This window comes from Oryctolagus cuniculus, chromosome 5 (assembly GCF_964237555.1).
Source record: "Oryctolagus cuniculus chromosome 5, mOryCun1.1, whole genome shotgun sequence".
NCBI classification, from domain to species: domain Eukaryota; kingdom Metazoa; phylum Chordata; class Mammalia; order Lagomorpha; family Leporidae; genus Oryctolagus; species Oryctolagus cuniculus.
In genome coordinates, this window is record NC_091436.1 from 151,739,625 (window position 1) to 151,761,216 (window position 21,592).

A 21,592-nucleotide genomic window follows, 5' to 3' on the forward strand; every position below is an offset into this window, starting at 1 on the left:
CTGCCCTTTGCTTTGAACACATCCTCCCCATCTGCCTGGCTACTATCTCCGCACTCATTCTCTTTAGGTCTCAGTATAAGTGTCATTCCCTCCAGGATCCCTTGGCCTATGACAGCACGTTGGTATCTCTTGTAGCTTCCCATTCACTACCAAAAACAACAAGGGGCAAGTGTTTGGCACACCACTTAGAACACTATTTGAGACACTCATATCCCACCTTGGAGGGCCTGGGTTTGAGTTCTGGCTTTGCTTCCAGTTTAACTTCCTGCTAATACTCTGAGAGGTGGCAAGTGATGGCTCCAGAGGCTGGGCCCCTGCCACCTACATAGGAGACCTGGATTGAGTTCCAGGCTTCTGGCCTCAAGCTGAGCCAGCCTTGATTATTGTGTGCATTTGAGGAGTAAACCAACAAATGGAAAATTTCACTGTCTGTCTGTGTATGGAAGTGTATATACATCTCCTTTTCAAATAAAAAACAAAATAAGTATTTTTTTAAGACACTAAGAGCCAAGTAGCCAGCATTGTGGCACGGTGGGTTAAGCAGTCACCTGTGATACCAGCATTCTGGATGGCAGCGCTCATTCAAGTCCTAGCTCCTCTACTTCTAATCCAGCTCCCTGTTAATGCACCCAGATAAGCAGCGCAAGATGGCCCAAATGGCTGGGGCTCTGCAACCCATATGGCAGATCCAGTGGAGTTCCAGGCTCCTGGTTTAGCTTGGCCCAGTCCTAGCTGTTGCAGCCATTTGAGGGAGGTGGGGCAGGAGACAGTGAACCAGAGGATTGGAGCTCTCTCTCTCTCTCTCTCTCTGTAACTCTGCCTTTCTAATAAATGTCTTTAAAACATGGAAGGGCCAATACTTTGTGATGGGTGTCATTCCCTTAAGTTCTGTACCCTACCACATAAGAGGAGGCTTAACAGAGACATTCATCTCTTCCTCTCCAGACATAGCAAGCAAAGCTGTCTTCTCAGTCCTTTAGGATCATTAGGTGGGAAATCATGATTGTGCCACAATGATATTAAAATTCTAGGTGCTGTTAGAAATTACACGGTATCTGGGACACACGAGCAGAACTCAACACTGCTGCAGATGAAAATGCAAACATCTAGCCAAGATTGTCTTTCTGTGAATGCATCCATTGACAACAAACGCTGCACAGGTCCTCTTGATACCAGATTTGATACACACAACTCCTAACTTGATAAGAGTAAAGGGAATTCCCAAACAGATGGAAAATTCCGATTTGAATATGATTATACACAAATTAGTGAACTGAGGAAGTGGAGGAGGGATTAGAGTTTGGGAACAAATAGATGAGTCACTGAGTGAAAATGCTGAGAACTCCCAGCAGGCAAAGCACATTGGCTGCACTGCATCGTACGTGGACCCACATATACGCGCTTAGACGGTGTAAGAGCTGAGGAGAGCCAGACATAGTTAATCAAGGGAACTGATAAAATATTTAAAGTAGAAACAGCACAAGGGAATAGAAATCTGACTAGAAGGAGTACAGGCCAGAAGAAAGGCAATTAATCCAATTTTCATTTGCTATGTGACTAAATTAAATATCAGCCGACTGAGCACTTGTGAGAAGCTGGCTATACATTTGCAAATTTGCAAAAGCCATACTGAAAGTGCCTCTTTTCTGTAGTATTATAGATATACCTGTATATATGTATGTGTATGTCTATATATACATACACATTTAAAGTGTGTGTACATATATATATATATGTATGTATATGGGGTATTCAAAGACTTCATGGAAAACATCAAAACTATGCATGAATTTCCAAAATATTTCTTATCTTTAAACTCCTTTTTTCTATGAAATGTTTCAAGTACCCTGGTATATCTTTTTTAACTGACATCTTAGATTGGTTTTATTTTAATGTAGCTTTTTACAACCAGTTGTGGAAGATGGTATACTAACTAATATCAAATTTGTATGGAAATGGAGTTTTCTATTCACTTCTAGGAAAGACAGGTTTTCAATATGAAATTATATCCTCTAGAATATAACCTACAAAATGCACCTTAAGTAATAGTAGATGATATGTTTTATAATATTTTATAAAAATTGCCAGCCTAGCTACATTAAGTTGTATGATCTGAACTAGCAAAGATGGCCATGGAGATTCATAAATCTTTGAAACTCAGAAATATTGTCAGAAGAGCAAACACAGGCACACAAAGCAGCATAGACTGCCATTAGGAATTTCCTAGATAGAAATGCCCCAGGTTAAACATTAGACATTGCAAATATACTCGGTCAGTTTAGTGGTCTCTCTCCCACAATCCCTCAGAGCAGAAAGTGCTGCCCCCTGCTAACAGGTGGGCTGCAATCAGCCTTATTTCAACAAACCAAGCATCCAAACTATGTAATCATGGGATGACATCTGAGCCCGATCTGGCTGACTGCTTATAAAGGACTCTTTCACAGCGATCTGTGGGAAGTTTCGCTGTGGACCAAGCCAGACACAAAGGCACACCGCCTACATACCTCATGCTGAAATCAACCAAATGCAAACAAACAGCCTCACCTTTCAAAAATGCCTCTGTTCATCTGTTTTGAAGTACACAGGGACTTGTTTTGTTTTGCACATACAGAGGAGTCTATTGGCCTATTTCTTTCAACACTGAGACCTTGTTAGTTGTTCTTCCAGTGTAGTGATGGCTATAAGCTGGATTACATACATGCTCCCCCCACAAACCTTAACAAGCACTGCACTGGGGAGGGCAGTCTGGGCCCAAGGACTGAATAGATGTCGTAGGTCCATGGGCTCCAAGCTCAAGTCGTTGGCTTCCCTAGCGGATAGTCTCCCCATTAGGAAAAGTCTAAAGGACTTCCTGTGGGGAGCAACCCGGACTAGACTAAGTTACTGGAATTAAGACTTATTCTATGCATCTGCTCTCCCACAATATGGCGCTGGGAAAGAAGAAAACAGCTTCTACACAGCTGCCTCCAGTTCAGCCAATAAACTGTAGGACTTGCTCCTGATTGGAGGAGAGCAGCGTACTCGGCGTGTGGGCAGCCGAGTTGGGATTGGCGGAGGAGGACTATAAAGGAGGAGAGAGACGGCATGCACGGGGGAACATCTAAGGGGAACATCTGAGGGAACACCTGTGCAGCCCCCGAGAGAGCCGGCCAGCGGTGTGCCGCTCCCCTGCAGAAGTGGGGAATGTGGCAGGGGGAACCGCCCTTCCACAGAGGTGGAAGGGACAGTAGCCAACCCGGGAAAAACCAGCAGCAAACCCGGGGAGGGCCGAGCAGACGAAAGAACAGCGCAGGGTCCTGTGTCGTTCCTCCACGAAGAGGGGGAGCGACACTTCCTGCTGTGAATCAGACATTTCACATTACATACACAGGCAGAATTTTCTCAAATTAAAGAGAAATAAAACATAAACAGTCTAACCTAGCAAGTTCCTAGAGCCTAATAAAAGAATGAATGTATTATCACAGGTGATTCTACATGCACCCATCTCATTACAGATGGCCTGGGTTTCACTTCTCTTCTTCCTGTAATACACCACCCTCTGCTTTGGGTTGTCTCCTCCTGGACATAATGATTTGTGGGAAGAAGAAACATCTCTTTGGATGGTTGCTATGTCTGTTTAGGGTACTGTGTTACCTCCAGTTCTAAACACCACACTCCAAAGCAGGAATATTCCCTCAAACACTCTACTTTTATGGCTTTGTTTCAAATTTTACAGAGGAACATCACTACTGGAAGTGCCAGCAAATCCCAGAACCACATGCCTATTGACATTGGGGAACTCTCTGGAACTTGAGAGATCACAACAGAAGGTACGCATGGGGAGAGCTGCCAGCTGCTCCCCGGGTTCTGTCCCACACTCTGCCTGCCCCTCAGTGGAACAGCACAGCCTGGACAGCAGACCCTCTGGTCCTCTACAGGAAGGCCCTGACAATGCTCTAACCCACACACTTAGGCTAGGGGGCATTTTCAAATTCAATCTCAATTCATCTCCCCCATCCAGGTACACAACTGGAATGTGAGTTGGAAGAATGTGTTTACATTTAAAAACAGGGGAGGTGCCGGCACTGTGGTGTATCAGTAAAGCCACTGCCTGCAGTGCCGGCACCACTTGTGGGTGCTGGTTTGAGACCTGGCTGTTCCACTTCTGCAGTGCCGGCATCCCATATGGGCACTGGTTCTAGTCCTGGCTGTTCCATTTCTGATCCAGCTCTCTGCTGTGGCCTGGGAAAGCAGTAGAAGATGGTCCAAGTGCTTAGGCACCTGAACCCACAAGGGAGATTCAAAGAAGCTCCTGGCTCCTGGCTTTGGACTGGCCCAGCTCCAGCTGTTGCAGCCATCTGGGGAGTGAGCCACTGGACTGAAGATCTCTTTCTCTGCCTCTCTGTAACTCTGCCTTTCAACTAAATAAATAAGTCTTTAAAAACAAATAGATAGGGAATACTATGCTTTATTTTAATAAACAGTATATACTTCTCTAAATAAAAAAAAGTTTTCTTTCAATCTGACTGAAGTCCTTTAAACTTTGCAGTCTACTTTTATTGTGTTTTCCTCTTTTTGTACCAAGTTGCAAAGGCCAAGAGCTGATCACTGCAATCTTTAAAGTGTTGAAGCCCAATATTTAATGGATCTAAATAAATCATTTTCTTGTTTGATTAACAATATCTGGTATTATTTTCTAATATTTTAGTCTTTTCTTACCTTTTAAAATTCTTTCTAGAGCCTTCTTAACACCTGTGTCATTTCTGCTTAGTGCATGGTAAGTGTCCTTTTTATATTTATATGGCAAGAACCTGGCCCACTGCCTGGCATTCAGCAGGCTTTTGTTCAGTATTCCTGAGAAAATGTGAAATCACACATGAGCAGCATTCAATAAAGGGTTGTCCTTAACTCATTTGTCTTTCATGGCTAGACACTGCTATTTATTTAGTCACATTTTCCTACTATTTCCACCGTATGGAAATAATCATACCTCATCAAGGATAGTTCCTCTGACCTCACCAGAAAACTGGATAAGGGCATCATCACAATTTTCCTGAAACATGAACCTAAATAATCATTTTCCAGCAGGTACATAAATATTGAAACTGCCATCAACCAAAAGCTCCATATACCTTGGCTGAACTTTAAATAATACCACGTATCCCTAAAATTTCATCTAGTTGTGGGGTATAAGGTAATGTTTATATATATATTTATACACACACGTTTTAGAGTGATTAATATCTACCACCTCACAGACTTAATTTCACACGATGAGAACATGAAATACACAGTACATTATTACTAACTATAGTCATCGTGCTGTACAACAGATCAGAATTTATTCCTTCTAATTGAACCTTTGTGAACATTGCCCTATTTCCTGCCCCACCCCCACCCCTAGTCTCTAGGAACCAACATTCTACTTTATATTTTAGAGTTCACATATAAATAGCTCATGCTATTCAGTCTTAAAAAAAAAAAGAGGAAATCCCAACATTTGACACAATATTGATGGACTGGAGGGACACTATGCCAAGTGAAATAAACCAGGCACAGAAAGATAACTAAGTGTATCTGCAAATACTTGGTTACTTAACCATTTTATTCGACATTTTTCTATTTTTCTCAAAAGGTGATAATTATTTTATAAAAGTTTATTAAATTTATTTTTGCTTAGAATAGTTTAGTGTAAAGAAAAACAAAATACCTGCTCTAATTTGCATGTCTTCCAGCTACTCAGATATCCAATTTCTAAAATCGTGTCTAAGTGCCAAATGGAGGATATGAGATATAAATGCAAGGCATTTATAAAGGCCAGATTAAAATTACCAACCTTTTAGCTTTTGAATAGTTGATTGATTATTATTGGGTATTTTTCATTCAGACTAATATTTTTCAGGTTGACATAAACTCTTCTGTCTTTCTCACTTTTGCTCAAACACACATACACACAGGCATACACTTGCACATATACACGTTCACACAATTCAATGCTGAAACAAAGTAAATCCACAACAAAGTATGAAAGAAAAATGAAATACAGCCAGTTGCTCTTCAGCAGAAAACTCTCCATAGAGCCTTGGCAAGGTCATACACACCTCGTAATCACCATGGTCTCTAATTTGAATTGGCTTCCCTTTCAAAGAATGCTTCTGGGAGCAAGCATTTAGCCTAGCGGTTAAGACTCCTGCATCCGACACTAGAATACCTGGGTTTGATTGTTGGCACCAGCTCCTGACTCCAACTTCCTGCAATGCAGATCCTGGGAGGTAGCAGTGAAGGCTCCAGTAATCGGGTTCCTACCACCCATGTGGGAGACCTCAGTTGGGTTCCCAGTTCCTGACTTCAGCACTGGCCTGGACCCAGCCACCACATCCTTGTGGGAAGTGAACCAGTGGACGGGAACTCTCTCTCTCTTCCTCCACCCCAAATAAAAATAAAAATAAAAATGTGTCTCACTGAGCAGTTATCTTAGAGAGGTGGGGGAGGGTATAAAGTAAAAGATGGGGGAAGGGTTGGGGCTGGTGCTGTGGCACAGCAGGTTAATGCCCTGGCCTGAAGTGCCGGCATCCCATATGGGCACCATTTCAAGTCCCGGCAGCTCCACTTCCGATCCAGCTCTCTGCTATGGCCTGGGAAAGTAGTAGAGGATGGCTAAAGTGCTTGGGCCTCTGCACCCCTGTGGGAGACCCAGAAGAGGCTCCTTGCTCCTGGCTTTGGATTGGAGCAGCTCCGGCCGTTGCAGCCAATTGGGGAGTAAACCAGCAGATGGAAGACCTCTCCTCTCTCTGTGTAACTGTCTTTCAAATAAATAAAATAAATCTTAAAAAAAAAAAAAAAAAGACAGGGGAAGGGTTTCAATCATTATTGGAAGAATTTATACATGTGGGTTTTACTGCTTTTATGAAGTAACAGACCTGAGTAAAACGATCTATTATGTGTTCCTCAAGTTAAAGAAAAAAATATCCAGGTCTTTATCTCTTTAGTAGTTCCCCCTTTAAGCTCCTTGGGAACCCAGCATTCCCAAGCTAAAGATTACTGAGTTAAACCACATAGCCCCTATGCCTTCCCACAGTGGAGTTAATAATTACATTCAATCCAATGTCTAGAATCCCATTCCCAACCAAAAAACTTAAAGCAGCAATTCTTCTCATAATATGTCTCAATAGAGAGTATGTCTAATGATTAAACCAAAATGTGAGGTCTCAATGACAACGTTCAAAACTTATCTGAGTAACCGATCTCAGTACAACTCCATTCCCGCAAACTTTTCAGACAAACAAAAGTTCTGACTTTCAAACACTTCTTCTTTCTCTCCTCTCTCTGTGGTACTCCTGAAGTTCCCCACCCCACTAAGAAGAAACAAAATTTATCCAAAATCTCCATAAATTAAACCAAAATGAGGGAGATGTATGCAAGAAGATTCAGTAGGACAGTTTATGCATCAAGCAGGCTGTCACTCCTCAGGAAGACTTTCATTGGGTCTTACCTCGGATTTTTTAAAATATTTATCTATTAAGTAGAAACATCTTTTTAAAGATTTATGTATTTGTAAGAGAGAGAGAGCTGAAGAGAGGGAGAAATCTTCTATCTGCTGGCTCACTCACCAGGTGGCCCCAATGGCCAGGGCTGAGTCAGGCCAAAGTCAAGAGCCAGGAACTTGGAGTCAGTGCTGTGGCGAAGCAGGTAAAGCCCGCCTTCAGTACCGGCATCCCAGATGGGTGCCAGTTTGAGTCCCAGCTGCTCTACTTCCAGTCCGGCTTTCTGCTATGGCCTGAGAAAGTAGCAGAAGATGGCCCAAGTCCTTGGGCCCCTGTACCTGTGTTGGAGACCTGGAAGAAGCTCCTGGCTCCTGCCTTTAGATAGGTGCAGCTCCAGCCATTGCAGCCAACTGGAAAGTGAACCAGCAGATGGAAGACCTCTCTCTCTCTCTCTCTCTCTCTCTCTCTCTCTCTTCCTCTCCTTCTCTCTCTGTGTAACTTTAACTTTAAAATCAATAAATAAATCTTAAAAAAAAAAAAGGCTAGAAACTCCATCCAAGTCTCCCATATGGGTGTCAGGGGCCCAAACTCTTGGTTCATCCTCTGCTTCTTTTCCCAGGCCATTAGCAGGAAGCTGGATTGGAATGGAGCAGCCAAGACGCAAACCTGCACTCATATAGGATGCCAAGTCACAGGTGGCAGCTTTACCCACTATGCCACAATGCCGGCCCAAAAATTATCTATTTATTTATTTGAAAGGTAATATGATACAGATAAACGGAGAGACAGAGGGACTTTTCTCTGGTTCATTTCCCAAAGGCCACAACAGCCACGGTTGGATCAGGCTGAAGTCAGGAACTGGGAATTCCATCCAGGTTTCCTACATGGATGGCAGGGGCTCAGGAATTGGGGCCATCATCCACTGCTCTCCCAGCTGCATTAGACGTTGGATTGGAAGCAGAGCAGCTGGGACTCGAACCAACACTCCAATATGGGATGCCAGCATAGCAAGCAGCAGCTTAATGCCAGCCTCTTTACTTCAGTACAGACAACACACCTGGTCACGGAGAGATTGCCTTGCTTCTCATCTCACCTGTACCTGGCCCCACCCACCACCAGGTGAGGAAGAGCAGGTAAAGCAGAAACCTCAAAGAGACCCTGGATGTTTCTTCAATATAGATGTGGGGAAGCTGGCAAAAACTATCCTCACCGCTTACCCTAGGAATACAGATTATTGAGATTTAAGAACATAAAAATGAAGCTCTAAATCGTTCTGTATTAGAAATCAACAGATGCAGAGAGTTGGGAGGAAGCAGAAAAGAGACCTCGGGATGGAGAAAAGAAAGCAGCCCCCGAGCAGCATAGAATAGAAGACCGTGGTATTTTTAAGACTATGGAAGTCTAAAGCAGGTGCTCCTTGACTCACGATAGGGGAACATCCTGATAAACCTATGGGAAGTTGAAAATACCATAAATTGAAAGTATCGTACATTGAAATGTATTTAATCCACCCAATCTACTAAACATTCTAGCTGAGCAACACAGCGCACTGGAGCGTGTCTGTTGTTTCCTTTGGGACTGTGGGCATGACTGTCACCCAGCATCACAAAAGAAGATCGGATCACATAGCAAAGGCCAGGAAAAGATCTAAAATCAAGCTTGCAAGTATGGTCTCTATTGAATGCAATCCTCTTTCACACCATCGTAAAGTATATACATATATATATATATTAAGTTGAGTTATCAGGATATATCTTAAGTTGCATTATCAGGAAATCAAGGATGTCTACATCAGATTTTGAGATGGGGGCAGAACTGTGGCATAGAAGATTAAGCCTCCGCCTGTGGTGCCAGCATCCCATACGAGTACTGGTAGAAGTCCTGGCTGCTCCACTTCCAATCCAGCTCCCTGCTGACAGCCTGGGAAAGTAGAAGAAGATGGTCCAAATGCTTGGGCCTCTGCACGCATGTAGGAGACCCAGAAGAAGCTCCTGGCTCCTGGCTTTGTCCTGGCCCAGCTCCGAACATTGTGGCCATTTGGGGAATGAACCAGCAGATGAAAACCTTCTCTCTCTCTCTCTCTCTCTCTCTCTCTCTCTCTCTCTGTAACTCTGCCTCTCAAACATATAAACAGATCTTTTAGATAAAATGTTGAGAGTTGCTAACACTTCCACATGACCTGCAAAACCTACTCCATTTCTTTAAACTGTTGATAAATTTCACCTCATACAAACCTCTGTGCATGGGGTATTTGTGTGGACATCAAGAGAAGAATTTCACTTTTGGGTTAACAGGGTCTTCAGCAGACACAAACTGTGAGGGAGCATAAGAACCCATCAACTCCATCAGTACTTTGGAAGCAGAAGCTCAGCAGAGGTGAACATGAGCTCAGAAGCCCTGCGGGACCGCACAGCAATCCTGGGAAGAACGCTGGCCACTCCAAAGACGAACCAATGGGCACCCAATCTGCTTTTGCTGACCACAGGCAGATGGCCTACTCCAGTCATTATCATGTGACAATTAGCCTGGGTATCTATAACTCCAGGAAAATGGAACTTATTTTCCAGGAACTTGGTGCTCATTACTTTTCAAAAATTAGCACCAGTATTCCCTATACGTCAACAGTACAGCTCAAAAACTGTGTATTTGATTAAGTAAATAACAAAGTTAAATAAGTAACAGTAAATTTAAAAACCATGGACCTGGGCCGGTGCCGCGGCTCACTAGGCGAATCCTCTGCCTGCGGTGCCGGCACTCCGGGTTCTAGTCCCGGTTGGGGTGCCGGATTCTGTCCCGGGTGCCCCTCTTCCAGGCCAACTCTCTGCTGTGGCCAGGGAGTGCAGTGGAGGATGGCCCAAGTGCTTGGGCCCTGCACCCGCATGGGAGACCAGGAGGAAGCACCTGGCTCCTGGCTCCGGATCAGCGTAGCTCTGGCCATAGCAGCCATTTGAGGGGTAAACCAACAGAAAGGAAGATCTTTCTCTCTGTCTCTCTCTCTCTCTCTTACTGTCTAACTCTGTCAAATCAAAAAAAAGGCAACACCACCACAGAGATGCCCCCCACCACCGCCACCTTCCCTCCCTCCCCAACCCCCCCATGGCACTTGACCAGAGATGAAACATGGTGCTTCCTGCCAATTCGGCAGCTGGCTTTGTACCAGCCTATCCTCCGGGCCTGACGCACAGCACGGTGTCTTTCTGTTCTCCATCCGAGCTGACTGCACCCTCCCTGCAGAGGCAGATTTTGATGCCTTTGCCTATATTGGCAATAATCCCTTCTTAATCAAATTGCAGAAAGGGATGTTCTCAAGACCTCAGTCTAAAAAATGAAGCCCAAAGGAGTGAATTTAAAACCACTTCAAACTGGTGAACCCTAACCTTAGTCCCATAAGTATTTTCTCAGACCTCGGGGACACCTCCGGCCCAGCATACATGCCACCTGGCAGCCCGGGTTGGCCACTTCCGTCCCGTCCCCTAGACTCTGAACTCCTCAACAGCAAGGGCCAGGAAGGCTCCATTTCCTGATGCCCAGTGCAGCTCAGAAAGCAAAACAGTAAACCTGATTTCCACCCTAAATAATTACTTAAGTCATTATTCAGGAGACTCACAATGCAAGACAAGACGTGGGATTGGGAGATGAACAGCTGAACCCACACCTCCAGGTCGGAGCAGAAGGAAACTTCCACTTGAAGGGCCCAAGGGGCCAAGCCAGAGGAACTTGAAATAAACAGCCCAAGGCAAACTACACCTGCTATACTGACTCACACCGTGATACTAGAGATGCTCACCCACCTGTCTTTTCAGCAAGGCTGTAAATCCTGGAGGTGGGACGTCCTACACGCCTTGTTCTTTTGGCTCACCCTGACCACTCCCCTGTACCGTATAGGCGTTCAGTCATGGAGAAGCAAAGTGGGTAGGGAGGAAAGCAAGAAGAAAGGAAGCAAAACTCACTTTCTGCTCAAGCAAAAGGGGAAGAATCGCAATGGGGGTGGTGAGGTATCAGGCTCAGAAGCTTCCACTGCACGAGGAGAGGCACAAGGCAAGGAGGCAAAGAAGGGGCTGCTAAGTCAATGCTGCAACGCGGCACTGGGGATGAGATCTGAAGCTGGACAGAGAAGAGGGAGAGATGAGAGCCAAGAGAGAACTGATGAGCTACCAAGGTTAGAAACTGAGGAAAGTGTCTTCATTAAAGCCATCATGGACGCAGGGTCGACGGGAAGAGCAGGGGGAGAGTACAGGGAAGTCTCTTTGCCTAGGCATTGGTAAAAGCAGGGTCAGTGTGCAGAGGCTGGGAGACTCTGCCTGGAGCCAGCACAGTGCCCTGACTCAGAACCAGGTGCAACCACTGCAGAATCACTTCTTCATTCATCCTTCTTATTCGTCTTTCCTTCTTCTTCTCTACATTTATTTTTCTCCCTCCCATGTTTCTCTTCCTGTGCCAAATACAACCAGGTATTTCTATGGGGTTAATAGAAGAGACCCTTTACATTTCTTTTCCTTTCTTTTTTAGAGAGAATCTTCCATCTGCTGGTTCACTCCCAAAATGGCGACAACAGCCAGGACTGAGCCAGGCCGAAGCCAGGAGCCAGAAGCTTCTTCTGAGTCTCCCACATGGGTGCAGGGCCCCAAGTACCTGGGCCATCCTCTGCTGCCCTCCCAGGCACATCAGCAGAAAGCTGGATCGGAAGCGAAGTGGTGGAAACACGGACCAGCACCCATATGGGATGAAAGCCTCACAATTGTATGCTTTACCCACTGTACCACAATGCCAGCCCGATCCTTTACTTTCCCGCCTCATCTGTCACCACGAGGGGCCACAAAGAGGCAGCAGAGTACCGCCAGTTTCGGTTTCAATGTCTCTTCAAGGACTAACCTAATAGAACCAAAAAGTGATGACGTGAACCTCCAACGAACTTCAGATGTTGAGACACATGCACATTCTAGCGGCCACAACCAGCAGTCAGCAAGTGGGTCCCCAGCTGTCTAAATGATTAGCCCCATAAGGAACACTAGAGCATACCATGGGCCTGAGTGAGGGTGTCTGGAGCAAGGGAAGGCGTGGAAGCTCCCCACACTCCATGGTGGGGTTTCACAGCTATGGTGGCTTGGACCCAACGCTACACCTGTGCAGAGCCCCCAGCAAAATGCGAGGTATCTATCATAAAACGTACTGGGGCTAATTAGAATGAATATGCTTTAAACAAATGAGAAAACTGAATCGCGTACACTGGTGTGGTGACGTTTAATATGCAAACTCACCACTGAAAACTCAAACCATATGGAGCAGTCTCAGATTTGAAGGAAATTCCCCCAGTTTCACCCTTCATAATGACATATCTTAGAATAAATGTTTTTGTGCTACTACTGCACTGAGACTTCCCCTTGAAACAACTTCAAACCCTCCCATTCTGTATGTTCATGTTCTAAATCCACTTCAACATCAGTTCTCTGAAGCTTTCCCCATGTGCTGGCAGACTCCAGAAGCTCCCAACACCACCACTACTTCCCAAGGTGTGCAGTCTCCCCAGGAAAGCCTGAGGAGGGAAGGAAACCCCCACCTTAGGTCAACAGAACAGACTCTACCAGTGCTGTGGCTCCCGACTCTGTTCTCAGTCACTGAGCACAGCTGAGACTGGCTTGTCGAATTCCACAAGTTTGATTGGAAGGCAAGTGTGGAAGAAAGAGGCAGTTCCCAAGGCAAGACTCAGACACAGCGGCCGGCGCCGCGGCTCACTAGGCTAATCCTCTGCCTGCAGCACCGGCACCCAGGGTTCTAGTCCCAGTTGGGACACCAGATTCTGTCCCAGTTGCTCCTCTTCCAGTCCAGCTCTCTGCTGTGGCCCGGGAGTGCAGTGGAGGATGGCCCAAGTGCTTGGGCCCTGCACCCACATGGGAGACCAGGAGGAAGCACCCGGCTCCTGGCTTCAGATCAGCGCAGTGTGCCGGCCGTAGCAGCCATTTGGGGGGTGAACCAACAGAAAAGGAAGACCTTTCTCTCTGTCTCTCTCTCTCTCTCTCTCACTGTCTAACTCTACCTGTCAAAAAAAAAAAAAAAGACTCAGACACAGCAGCTGGGCTCCCAGGGTGGCTCTACCTAAAATAACAGCAGAGAACCAACAGCAAACTGATATTTATGAGAAATCACTTTCAGAGTTCTTTTTTGTTTTTTTTTTTGTGTGTGTGGGGGGGGGGGCGGGGAGAATGCAAGAAAGTAAAAAAAAAAAAAAAGGCAAAAACAAAAACTCCCCTCCTGGCCATGCAAGTAGGGGATCCCTCGGCTCCAAACAGGTTTGGGATGAAGGCCCTAGTGTGGCTGTTGAGACATACTCTGAGGCGGAGATCACAGCTGGTGCTGGGAGAGGGGGCTGAGTGCACTGCTTGTCTGGCCTGGGGTAGGCTCCGGAGGACACAGCCAGAGAGGGCCAGAGAGAGAGAGGGGGGTGTGGGCAGCTGGGTACTCAAACCTCTCCTATCTCCTTCACATTCCTCCATTTCTTCCTTTGCTCTCTTTGCATCCCTCTGGAAAGCTCTGTGGGGAAGGACTGAGAAGAAAGCAAAGGCTACAGCAGGGCAATGAGAGGGAAGTAGAGGGGCAGCGGGAGCGTTGCCGGTGAGAAACAGAGTGGGAATGATGCAGTCTTTCCTTTGGAGATATGGGGAATTTCATGTGTGTGAGGCCGGCCTTGTGGCACAGCGGGTTAAGCCACTGCCATCAGAGCTGGTATCCCATATTACAGTGCTGATTCAAGTCCTCTGCTTCTGCTTGGTTGTTTTTTAAGATTTATTTTATTTATTTGAAAGGCAGAGTTCCACAGAGAGAGAGTAAAATAGACAAAGATCTTCCATCCACTGATTCACTCCCCAAATGGCCACAACAGCCAGGACTGGGCCAGGGTGAAGCCAGGAGTTTTATCCAGGTCTCCCACATGGGTGCAGGGCCCAAGCACTTGGGCCATCCTCCACTGCTTTCCCAGGCCATTAGCAGGGAGCTGGATCTGAAGTGGAGCAGCTGGGAGTGGAACCAGCGCCCATATGGGATACTGGTGTTGCAGGCGGCTGCTCACCTGTTATGCCACAACACTGGGCCCAAGTCCTCTGCTTCTGATTCAGCTTCCTACTAATGAGCCTGAGAAGGCAACTAAAGATGACCCAAGCGCTTGGGTCCTAGCCACCTGCCCATGTGGGAGAACTCAACGGAGTTCCAGGCTTCTGGCTTGGGCCTAGTCCAGCTCCAATCATTGCAGTCATTTAAGTAGTGAACCAGTGGCTGGAAGATCTCTCTCTCTCTCTCTTTCTCTAATAAATGAATCTTTACTCCCCCCCCAAAAAAAGTAGGGGTTGGGGGAAAGAAAACAATGGTCACTGTTTCTAAAGTGGAATAACAATTAGCAAATTAAATTAACATAATTCGCAGACTTTTTCAAGAGAAATGGAATTTCAGTCAGTTTACTGCACACCTGAGGCACGGTGCTTCATCAAATACACCAGAATCCAGAGGAAATATACTGTGCTCATGATTTTTCAGGAACTCACACATCTCAATTTCTGTTGCAGAAATCCAAGTTCTGGCACCCATTTCGTGCCAGTTAGCCTACCTCCAAGAGGTGTGTATTCTTCAAACAGAACCAAATCCTGAACGAATTCCCTGATCTGTGCCTCATTTGCTTGCATCAGATATCAACTAGTGGTCACTGCTTGTCACATAAGCACAACCAGGAAAACCATATGCCTTAGTATCCTTTCAGCTATACAGCCAATTGCTTTCATGAATCAACAGTTTAACACACATTGAACATCGAAAATACAAGCAAAAATATTATTTTAACCCATGTCTGGGAACAGCACTTTTCCTCCGAATTATTTAGACGACGCATTTTATCTCACATGCTTTAAATACTACATACAAAAGTCAAATGTTTGATTGTACAACTTTTTTTTCTAGAAAGACCTATTTGGTCCTGTTGGGCATAAACATGAAATGAGAAGTGGTGAGAGGGAAGGGAGTCCCTCTGGGGCTATGCACCAGCCGTGAGAAAAGCCCCTCTTCTGCCATCATGTCCTCATGGGTGAGCTTCCCCCACTGCATGCTTGCTCAAAAGGACAGTGGCCGTCTGGGCTGGTGAACCGAGTCCAGTCTGACTTTAACCACAGTCTTCCCCAGCGTCTCTGGGACACTGAAGACTGCTGCCTTAACTCAATCTTGAATCCACTTTCTCATCCACAAACCAAGGATCGACTATGGCCTCCGGAACACCTGGAAATCCTACTAGGGTTCCTGAGCCCATGTGGGAGGTGTGCTCTGCAGGTTCACCTCACCAGGTTCTCTTCCGGTCCTCGTGGGAGCCTTCCCTGACTGCTTGAGGGGACTTTCACGCGGGTTAGCACAGGGACGTTGTCCTGACGCCACAGCAAGCCCACGGTGGCACCCGCTCTCCTCTCAAAGCCTCAGGGGCTGGTTCAAACACTGGGTGTCAGAAGCCAGGGAGCACTGGGGACATGGTTTTGGTAAAGATTCAGCCAGCAGGGCTCCCAATCTTCTCACATGCCAGAGGAAATTCTTGTGGGTTTCAATCAGAGAACAGGAAGCCACAAAACGGGAAGAAAAGGATCGGGCATGTCTTTGGGTGCCTACTCAGTCTCTGCATTTCTAATGATTCAAAAAATATATTTGTCTTAAAAGACATAATGTCCCATTTATATACACATGAGCTATCTCATCTCTGATAATTAGAACACCACTCAAATCACTAAGACACATGGTACAAACAAAAAGAAGGCACTGTTACATACTGGAATTTTCAACATCGTATTTGCATTACCTCTGTGTTAACGACTTCCATTGGCCTTTTCTTGTTATCTCCTATGTCCAAGTAACTGGGGGGAGAAAACAAACAATAAACTGGTTTTACAGGGTTTGGGTCAGTTTTTTAAATTTCTTTCAAAATTATTTAAAAATAAAACAAGTCATAAGAAATGCTTAAGCCTAAAGCAAAAATCAACCATTACTAATGAAAAGCCATTATAATAGTGGAAACCATTCCCCCCCACACCTCTCTCTCTCTCTCTCTCTCTCTCACACACACACACACACACCGTCTTGCACAAAAAATAACTAAATCCTTTTAAAAAAAATAGTGGGAACCACTTCAGCACCGCCAATCAGAGCTGATACTTGTCTTTTCTATACGTCAAGAGAATTAAAATCTTAAGAATACCTACTTCTGTTAGGAAATATTTTCCCCCTAATGGTCAGCTAGTCACTATATGTACTATATTTTTAATTCTTATATGAATTTGATAAAACGTGATTTGTGTGTAAAGCTGCTTAAAGTCCAATTAATCACAGATTTTTGGAAGTATTAATACATGTATTTGAGCAACAATGGGGGAAAGCTGGTAAATCATCTTCTCTCTGAGACACAACAGTGACACAGAAATGCTTAGCCACATGCATGGCTTAGATATTGATTCAGACAGACCAGTGGACTAGTTAACCCACAGAGACCCCTATTATTCCATTACTATTCACTACAGATATTAACTAAGTGACCATTCTTTAGCTGCCGCATAAGCACAACTATATACCTCTGTGAACTTCAAGTTATAAGTCCATCTCTGTAATGTGGTTGCAGTTTCAAACAGTCCCTAAACTGTGTTTCATACATAAAAGATAGTAAACATTTACTATAAAAGTATACATCTAGCATTTAATTTATAACCATAGTTAGATCAATACTCAACTGCTATATTTGCTAACTTGACAAAAAAAAAGTCTATATTGGAATTAACTTTGGCTACTGAATACTTTTATTGTTGTTAGTGATGCTTGCTTTTTTTGTTTTGAATATTTTAGTTAATTGACACTTCTGGAAATCATCATATATTTCTCCCATAGAAACAGTAGTTCCATAAGACAGTGCAAACACTCTGTCTGTCTTAGCCATAAAACGGGTCCTCCGTGAATCTGCAGGGACTGTTTCTAATGAAACAGCGAAACATTCTGTCATGTGCACGACAGTGACCTAAGACTCACAAAATTGACGGAGTAGAGTCATCTCCAAAAATGCATAGGCAAGATGACTAGGTTTGGGGGAGAAATTATTTCTAGAATTCACTGCCATACAGATGTAATTGGTATTGAAGTTTAGTTATGGTTTCAAAAAATGTTAGAAGATGTAAGTGAAAGAATTTCAAGCATGAATTTGGTTGTTTCTATTTGAAAGGTATTTTGCTACCCTCTCCAATATCATTTAGCATCTCAATGAAAGCCCATGGATTATTCTTAATACCCTTTGGGCTCTCCTTTGTTCTGACAGCTATTTCGTTTGTTGAATAAACTTACAGTGCTATTTATATTCAGCATTTAAATCTTCTTAACTTCTATCAGTATAACCATAGATACTGCTACTTTAATACAAATAAAACTGTCATCTGTCAGCATGGAAATCTAACTCTGAATGTTGATTGTTAAAACAAATTCAGGTGTGTGTATGTGTGTAAATTAAAAGCAAAAGCAATTACACAAAGCTCTTATACACTTAAGAAGAGTAATTTGAAGTGCACTTTCTATTTGGTTTGGAACCATGTTGAGTTGGTAATGATGCATAAACAAAAGAGAATGTGAATTACTCAAGTGAGTCTGCTATTTTCAGGTAGTTATAGATTCTGAATGGGGTGTCCATTCCAATAAAAGTGCTGTATATAGAAAATATCTAATAGAAATAAAGTATATAATGAGAGTGACTGTACCTAGAGATGCCTTACAAATAAATGACACTTTGGTCCATATCAGTAGCACTTGCTACTGTACCCCTGTGAAGGAGGAAGAGTTATGTTCCCTTTCTATACTAGCTGAGTCAAGTGACTTGCCCAAGAACACAAAGCTAATAAACAGCTGTCTCAAGTGTCCTGGTTTTAAGTTCTATGTTTCTTTAGGGCACAGTTTAATTTAGCTCTTTTCATAAAGTTGGACAGAGGGAAGGGAAAAGTAAATCCAACATATCCTTCATCTGCTATAAAAAGAGGGTGTGGCATAGAAAAAGTAGGAACACCTAGAAATGAATTTAAACCAACTTAGGAAAAGAAAGCTGCGATGAGAGAACTTAGGTGACATTGGGAAAAGTACTTCTATATGGTTGCAAACTGCATCAGCATGGATTTTTGGTGAAGATGCTTTTTACTATTTTTAGATCTAAGATGAATTCCAATTAAATTAAAATGCTGTATTACAGCATTTTATATACAGCATGTATATAGAGTGACCATATGATCTAGCAATTTCACTCCTGGGTATATACTAAAGAGGAATTAACACTTGTACACACATGTCCATAGAAGTATTAGTCATGATAGCCACAAACTGAAACAACAAAAATATTCATCAGCTGATCAACGGAGGAGCAAAACATGGTATATTCATATCATGGATATGAATATTCAATGATAACAACAATGAAGTGCTACCGTAGGTGCCAGCATGGATGAACCTTGAGGACAACATGGTAAGTGAAATAAGTCAGACACAAAAGGCCCTATTTGTTTGATTTTGTTTACGTGAAATGTCCAGAACAGACAAATCCATAGAGACAGAAAGTAGATCAGTGGTTACTAGACTGGGAGAGGGGGAGTCTGGGGGTTACAGGTTTCTCTTTGACAGTGATGGAGATGGTCTACAATTAGTTTGTGGTGATGTTTGTACAACAATGTGAACAGAATGAAAACCCCTGCAACGGGTAGCTACTGGGTTACGCAAAATAGATCTCAAACGGGCAATTAAAAAGTCCACCACAGAGCGTGAATTCTACCTGTCCTTTAATGCTCCTTCCGCCAACTCCACACTCCCACAGAACTTTTTTTTTTCTAATTGCACTCATTCCTTTGTATTTTCTATTAAAATTGTTGGGGGGGGGGGAGGGAGTGTGTGGTCTCTCTCCTGTCAGACCGGAAGCTACTAAAGAAGTCACAGCTTGTTCGTTTTTGTTTGGGCTGCAAACCTCAGCACAGTTAGCAAACTCACTGAGCATCTTCTGAGTGAGCTCCTGGCAGCAGCTGGGGATGAGGGGCCCCTGTTCTTGAAGACCTACACTTCAGGTGCTGGAGACAGACAGGCAGACCAATACAGTAAACCAGCGAGCTTCACCAAGCAGCAGCTAACAGCATAGATGCGGGTAGGGGGAGGAGGGTCTCAAAGTAGGGCTGTCAATGTTACTTGGAATGAAAAGGTTGAAAGTACGTAAGTGGTGGGTGCAAAATGCAGTTTTCTCCTCCAGTAATACAGTATACAATATTTGTGGTTTTTTTTTTTTAAGAAATCTTAATTTAAATTGAAAGGATAAGTTTCAAGAAAAGGAGGGAAGGAAGGGAGGGAGGGAGGGAGGAAGGAAGGAAGAGAGAGACGAACAGAAAATATAGCAGTATCCGTTCACTAACCTTGCAAGAATACTGTTTATAAAGAGTGCTGCTGTTTGCACATACACGTTGTCTGGGCCCACGGCTACCTACGTCCCAGCAGAAGGTGTGCCGCCCCCCCCCGCCCCGCCCCCAGGCATTGCTGAGAAACCAGCAGCCCCGCGACCCACCGAGGAGCGGGTGCGCCGGGGGTCGCGCGTCTCCCCACCGCAGGCGCGCGCCGGGTGGCCCCCGAGACAGGGACTCACTTGAGCTTCTTGAAGGCTTCCTGGCCCCCGGCCACGTAGTTGCCCCCGCTCTGGATCTGGTCGAGCTTCCGGATGCGGTGGCCGGTGAGCGGGGTGTAGATGTTCCTGACGGCTCCAAAGGGCGCCTGAACGCCGCCCGTCACCTCCTTCAGGAACACGTCGAAGCTGGACACCTTCTTCTCGTGGATGACGACGCGACGACCCGCGAAGAAGGGGTCCCCGTTGCGGTACACCAGCACGCTCTTCACCACTGGCTGCGACAGGTGGCTGGGCCTGGCGCCCGAGCCACTCATCCTCCCCGCGGGACGCCGCCCCAGCGGCCTCCCGGCACAGCGCGCAGCGCGGGCCGCCTCCTGAAAGGGACCGGAGGGCGGCAGCCCCACAGGTGATCCAGAAGTAACGGCCGTGTGCCCGGTCCACCCCGCCGAGACGCACTCCGGGCTGTGGGACCCAGTGCACGCTCAAGTCTCTCGCCGCCGCGACCCGCGCGGCCAATCAGCGCTCGCAGTGCGCGCACCACACCTGTTCCACCTGCTACCGGCGGGCCCAAAGTGCGCCACCTCCGCACGGGAGCGCGAGGGGGAAGCGCACGCGGATGATAAATACTGGCACACCCGAGTTCTCACTTCGTACACTGGGCCTGCAGCTCTTTCCAAACAGCTCAGGTTTCGCTCTCCTAGCACCCTCGCCCCTCACTCTCGGCCGCTTACCCTCAAACTACAGCAACTCAGACCCCGGCTGGAGTTGCACAAATTCTTCTCTGCTAAAGAAGAAACTCCTGAAGTTCCTCGAGAGAGCGCAAAGCCCCGCCGGTCCAGCTCCCTGGCCCCCCTTCCCCAGTGACCAGCGCCGCCGGGTGGCCAGGCCCGGTGGCCACCGCTGAGCACCGCAGACAGCCGCGCGCTGCGGCCCAGGGGGTGGCGGGCGGCCCGGCAGTGGGGCTCCCAGGGGCACCCCGCGGGGAACCTACCGGCGCTGGGGCGCTCATGCCGGCCACGACCGGGCACTGGCTGGACGAGGTCGGCGGTCGAGCTGCCGTTGGCACCGAGGGCCCCGTGCGCTGGGGACCTGGGGACTTGTGGTGTCCCGCCGTTTCCATAGCAACCGCAGTGCGCGTCCGCGACCCCGGCCTGGCGCGCGCCGGACGCCCGGTGACCGGTCGGGTTGGCTCCGGGCTGCGCGGCGTAGAACCAGCCAGGCGGCACGGGTTCGGGAGGCCCACGGGGTGGTGTCGCTTTGCGGCCACTACACACACTACCGGCACCTGCCGTGCGCCAGGTACTGTGCTGGGAGACGGGGCACCAGGGCCACGGGGATGGCCCACGGTGTTCCGAGGGCTTTCTATAGGGCGAGCTGTAGGCTAGCCCTCCTCCCTGCTGTGTGTGGTGTGTATGGCCAGAGCAGGCCACGCGATGAAACCGGACTGGGTGGTGGGGAGTGGAACTGGGGATATGTTGAAGAATCTCAGCCCAGA

The 21,592-nt window shown here is 46.1% G+C and overlaps 1 protein-coding gene across 4 annotated transcripts in view; it reads right to left on the bottom strand.

The window, feature by feature from the left end:
• The window catches only part of DCDC2 (doublecortin domain containing 2), a 183,290-nt gene extending 162,058 nt beyond the window's left edge, over window positions 1-21,232 (bottom strand). For all 4 annotated transcript variants that reach the window (XR_011388777.1, XM_070074331.1, XM_008262507.4 and 1 more), the window contains exons 1-3: window positions 21,089-21,232; window positions 20,119-20,471; window positions 16,282-16,336 (exon numbers count right to left, since the gene is read on the bottom strand). Coding sequence is in view for 3 of the 4 variants with exons in the window: in XM_070074331.1 (XP_069930432.1) it covers window positions 16,282-16,336; window positions 20,119-20,471; window positions 21,089-21,217 (537 nt within the window). In the remaining variant the exon portion in view is untranslated. The remainder of the gene's footprint in view (window positions 1-16,281; window positions 16,337-20,118; window positions 20,472-21,088) is intronic.
• Between the last annotated feature and the right edge of the window lie 360 nt (window positions 21,233-21,592).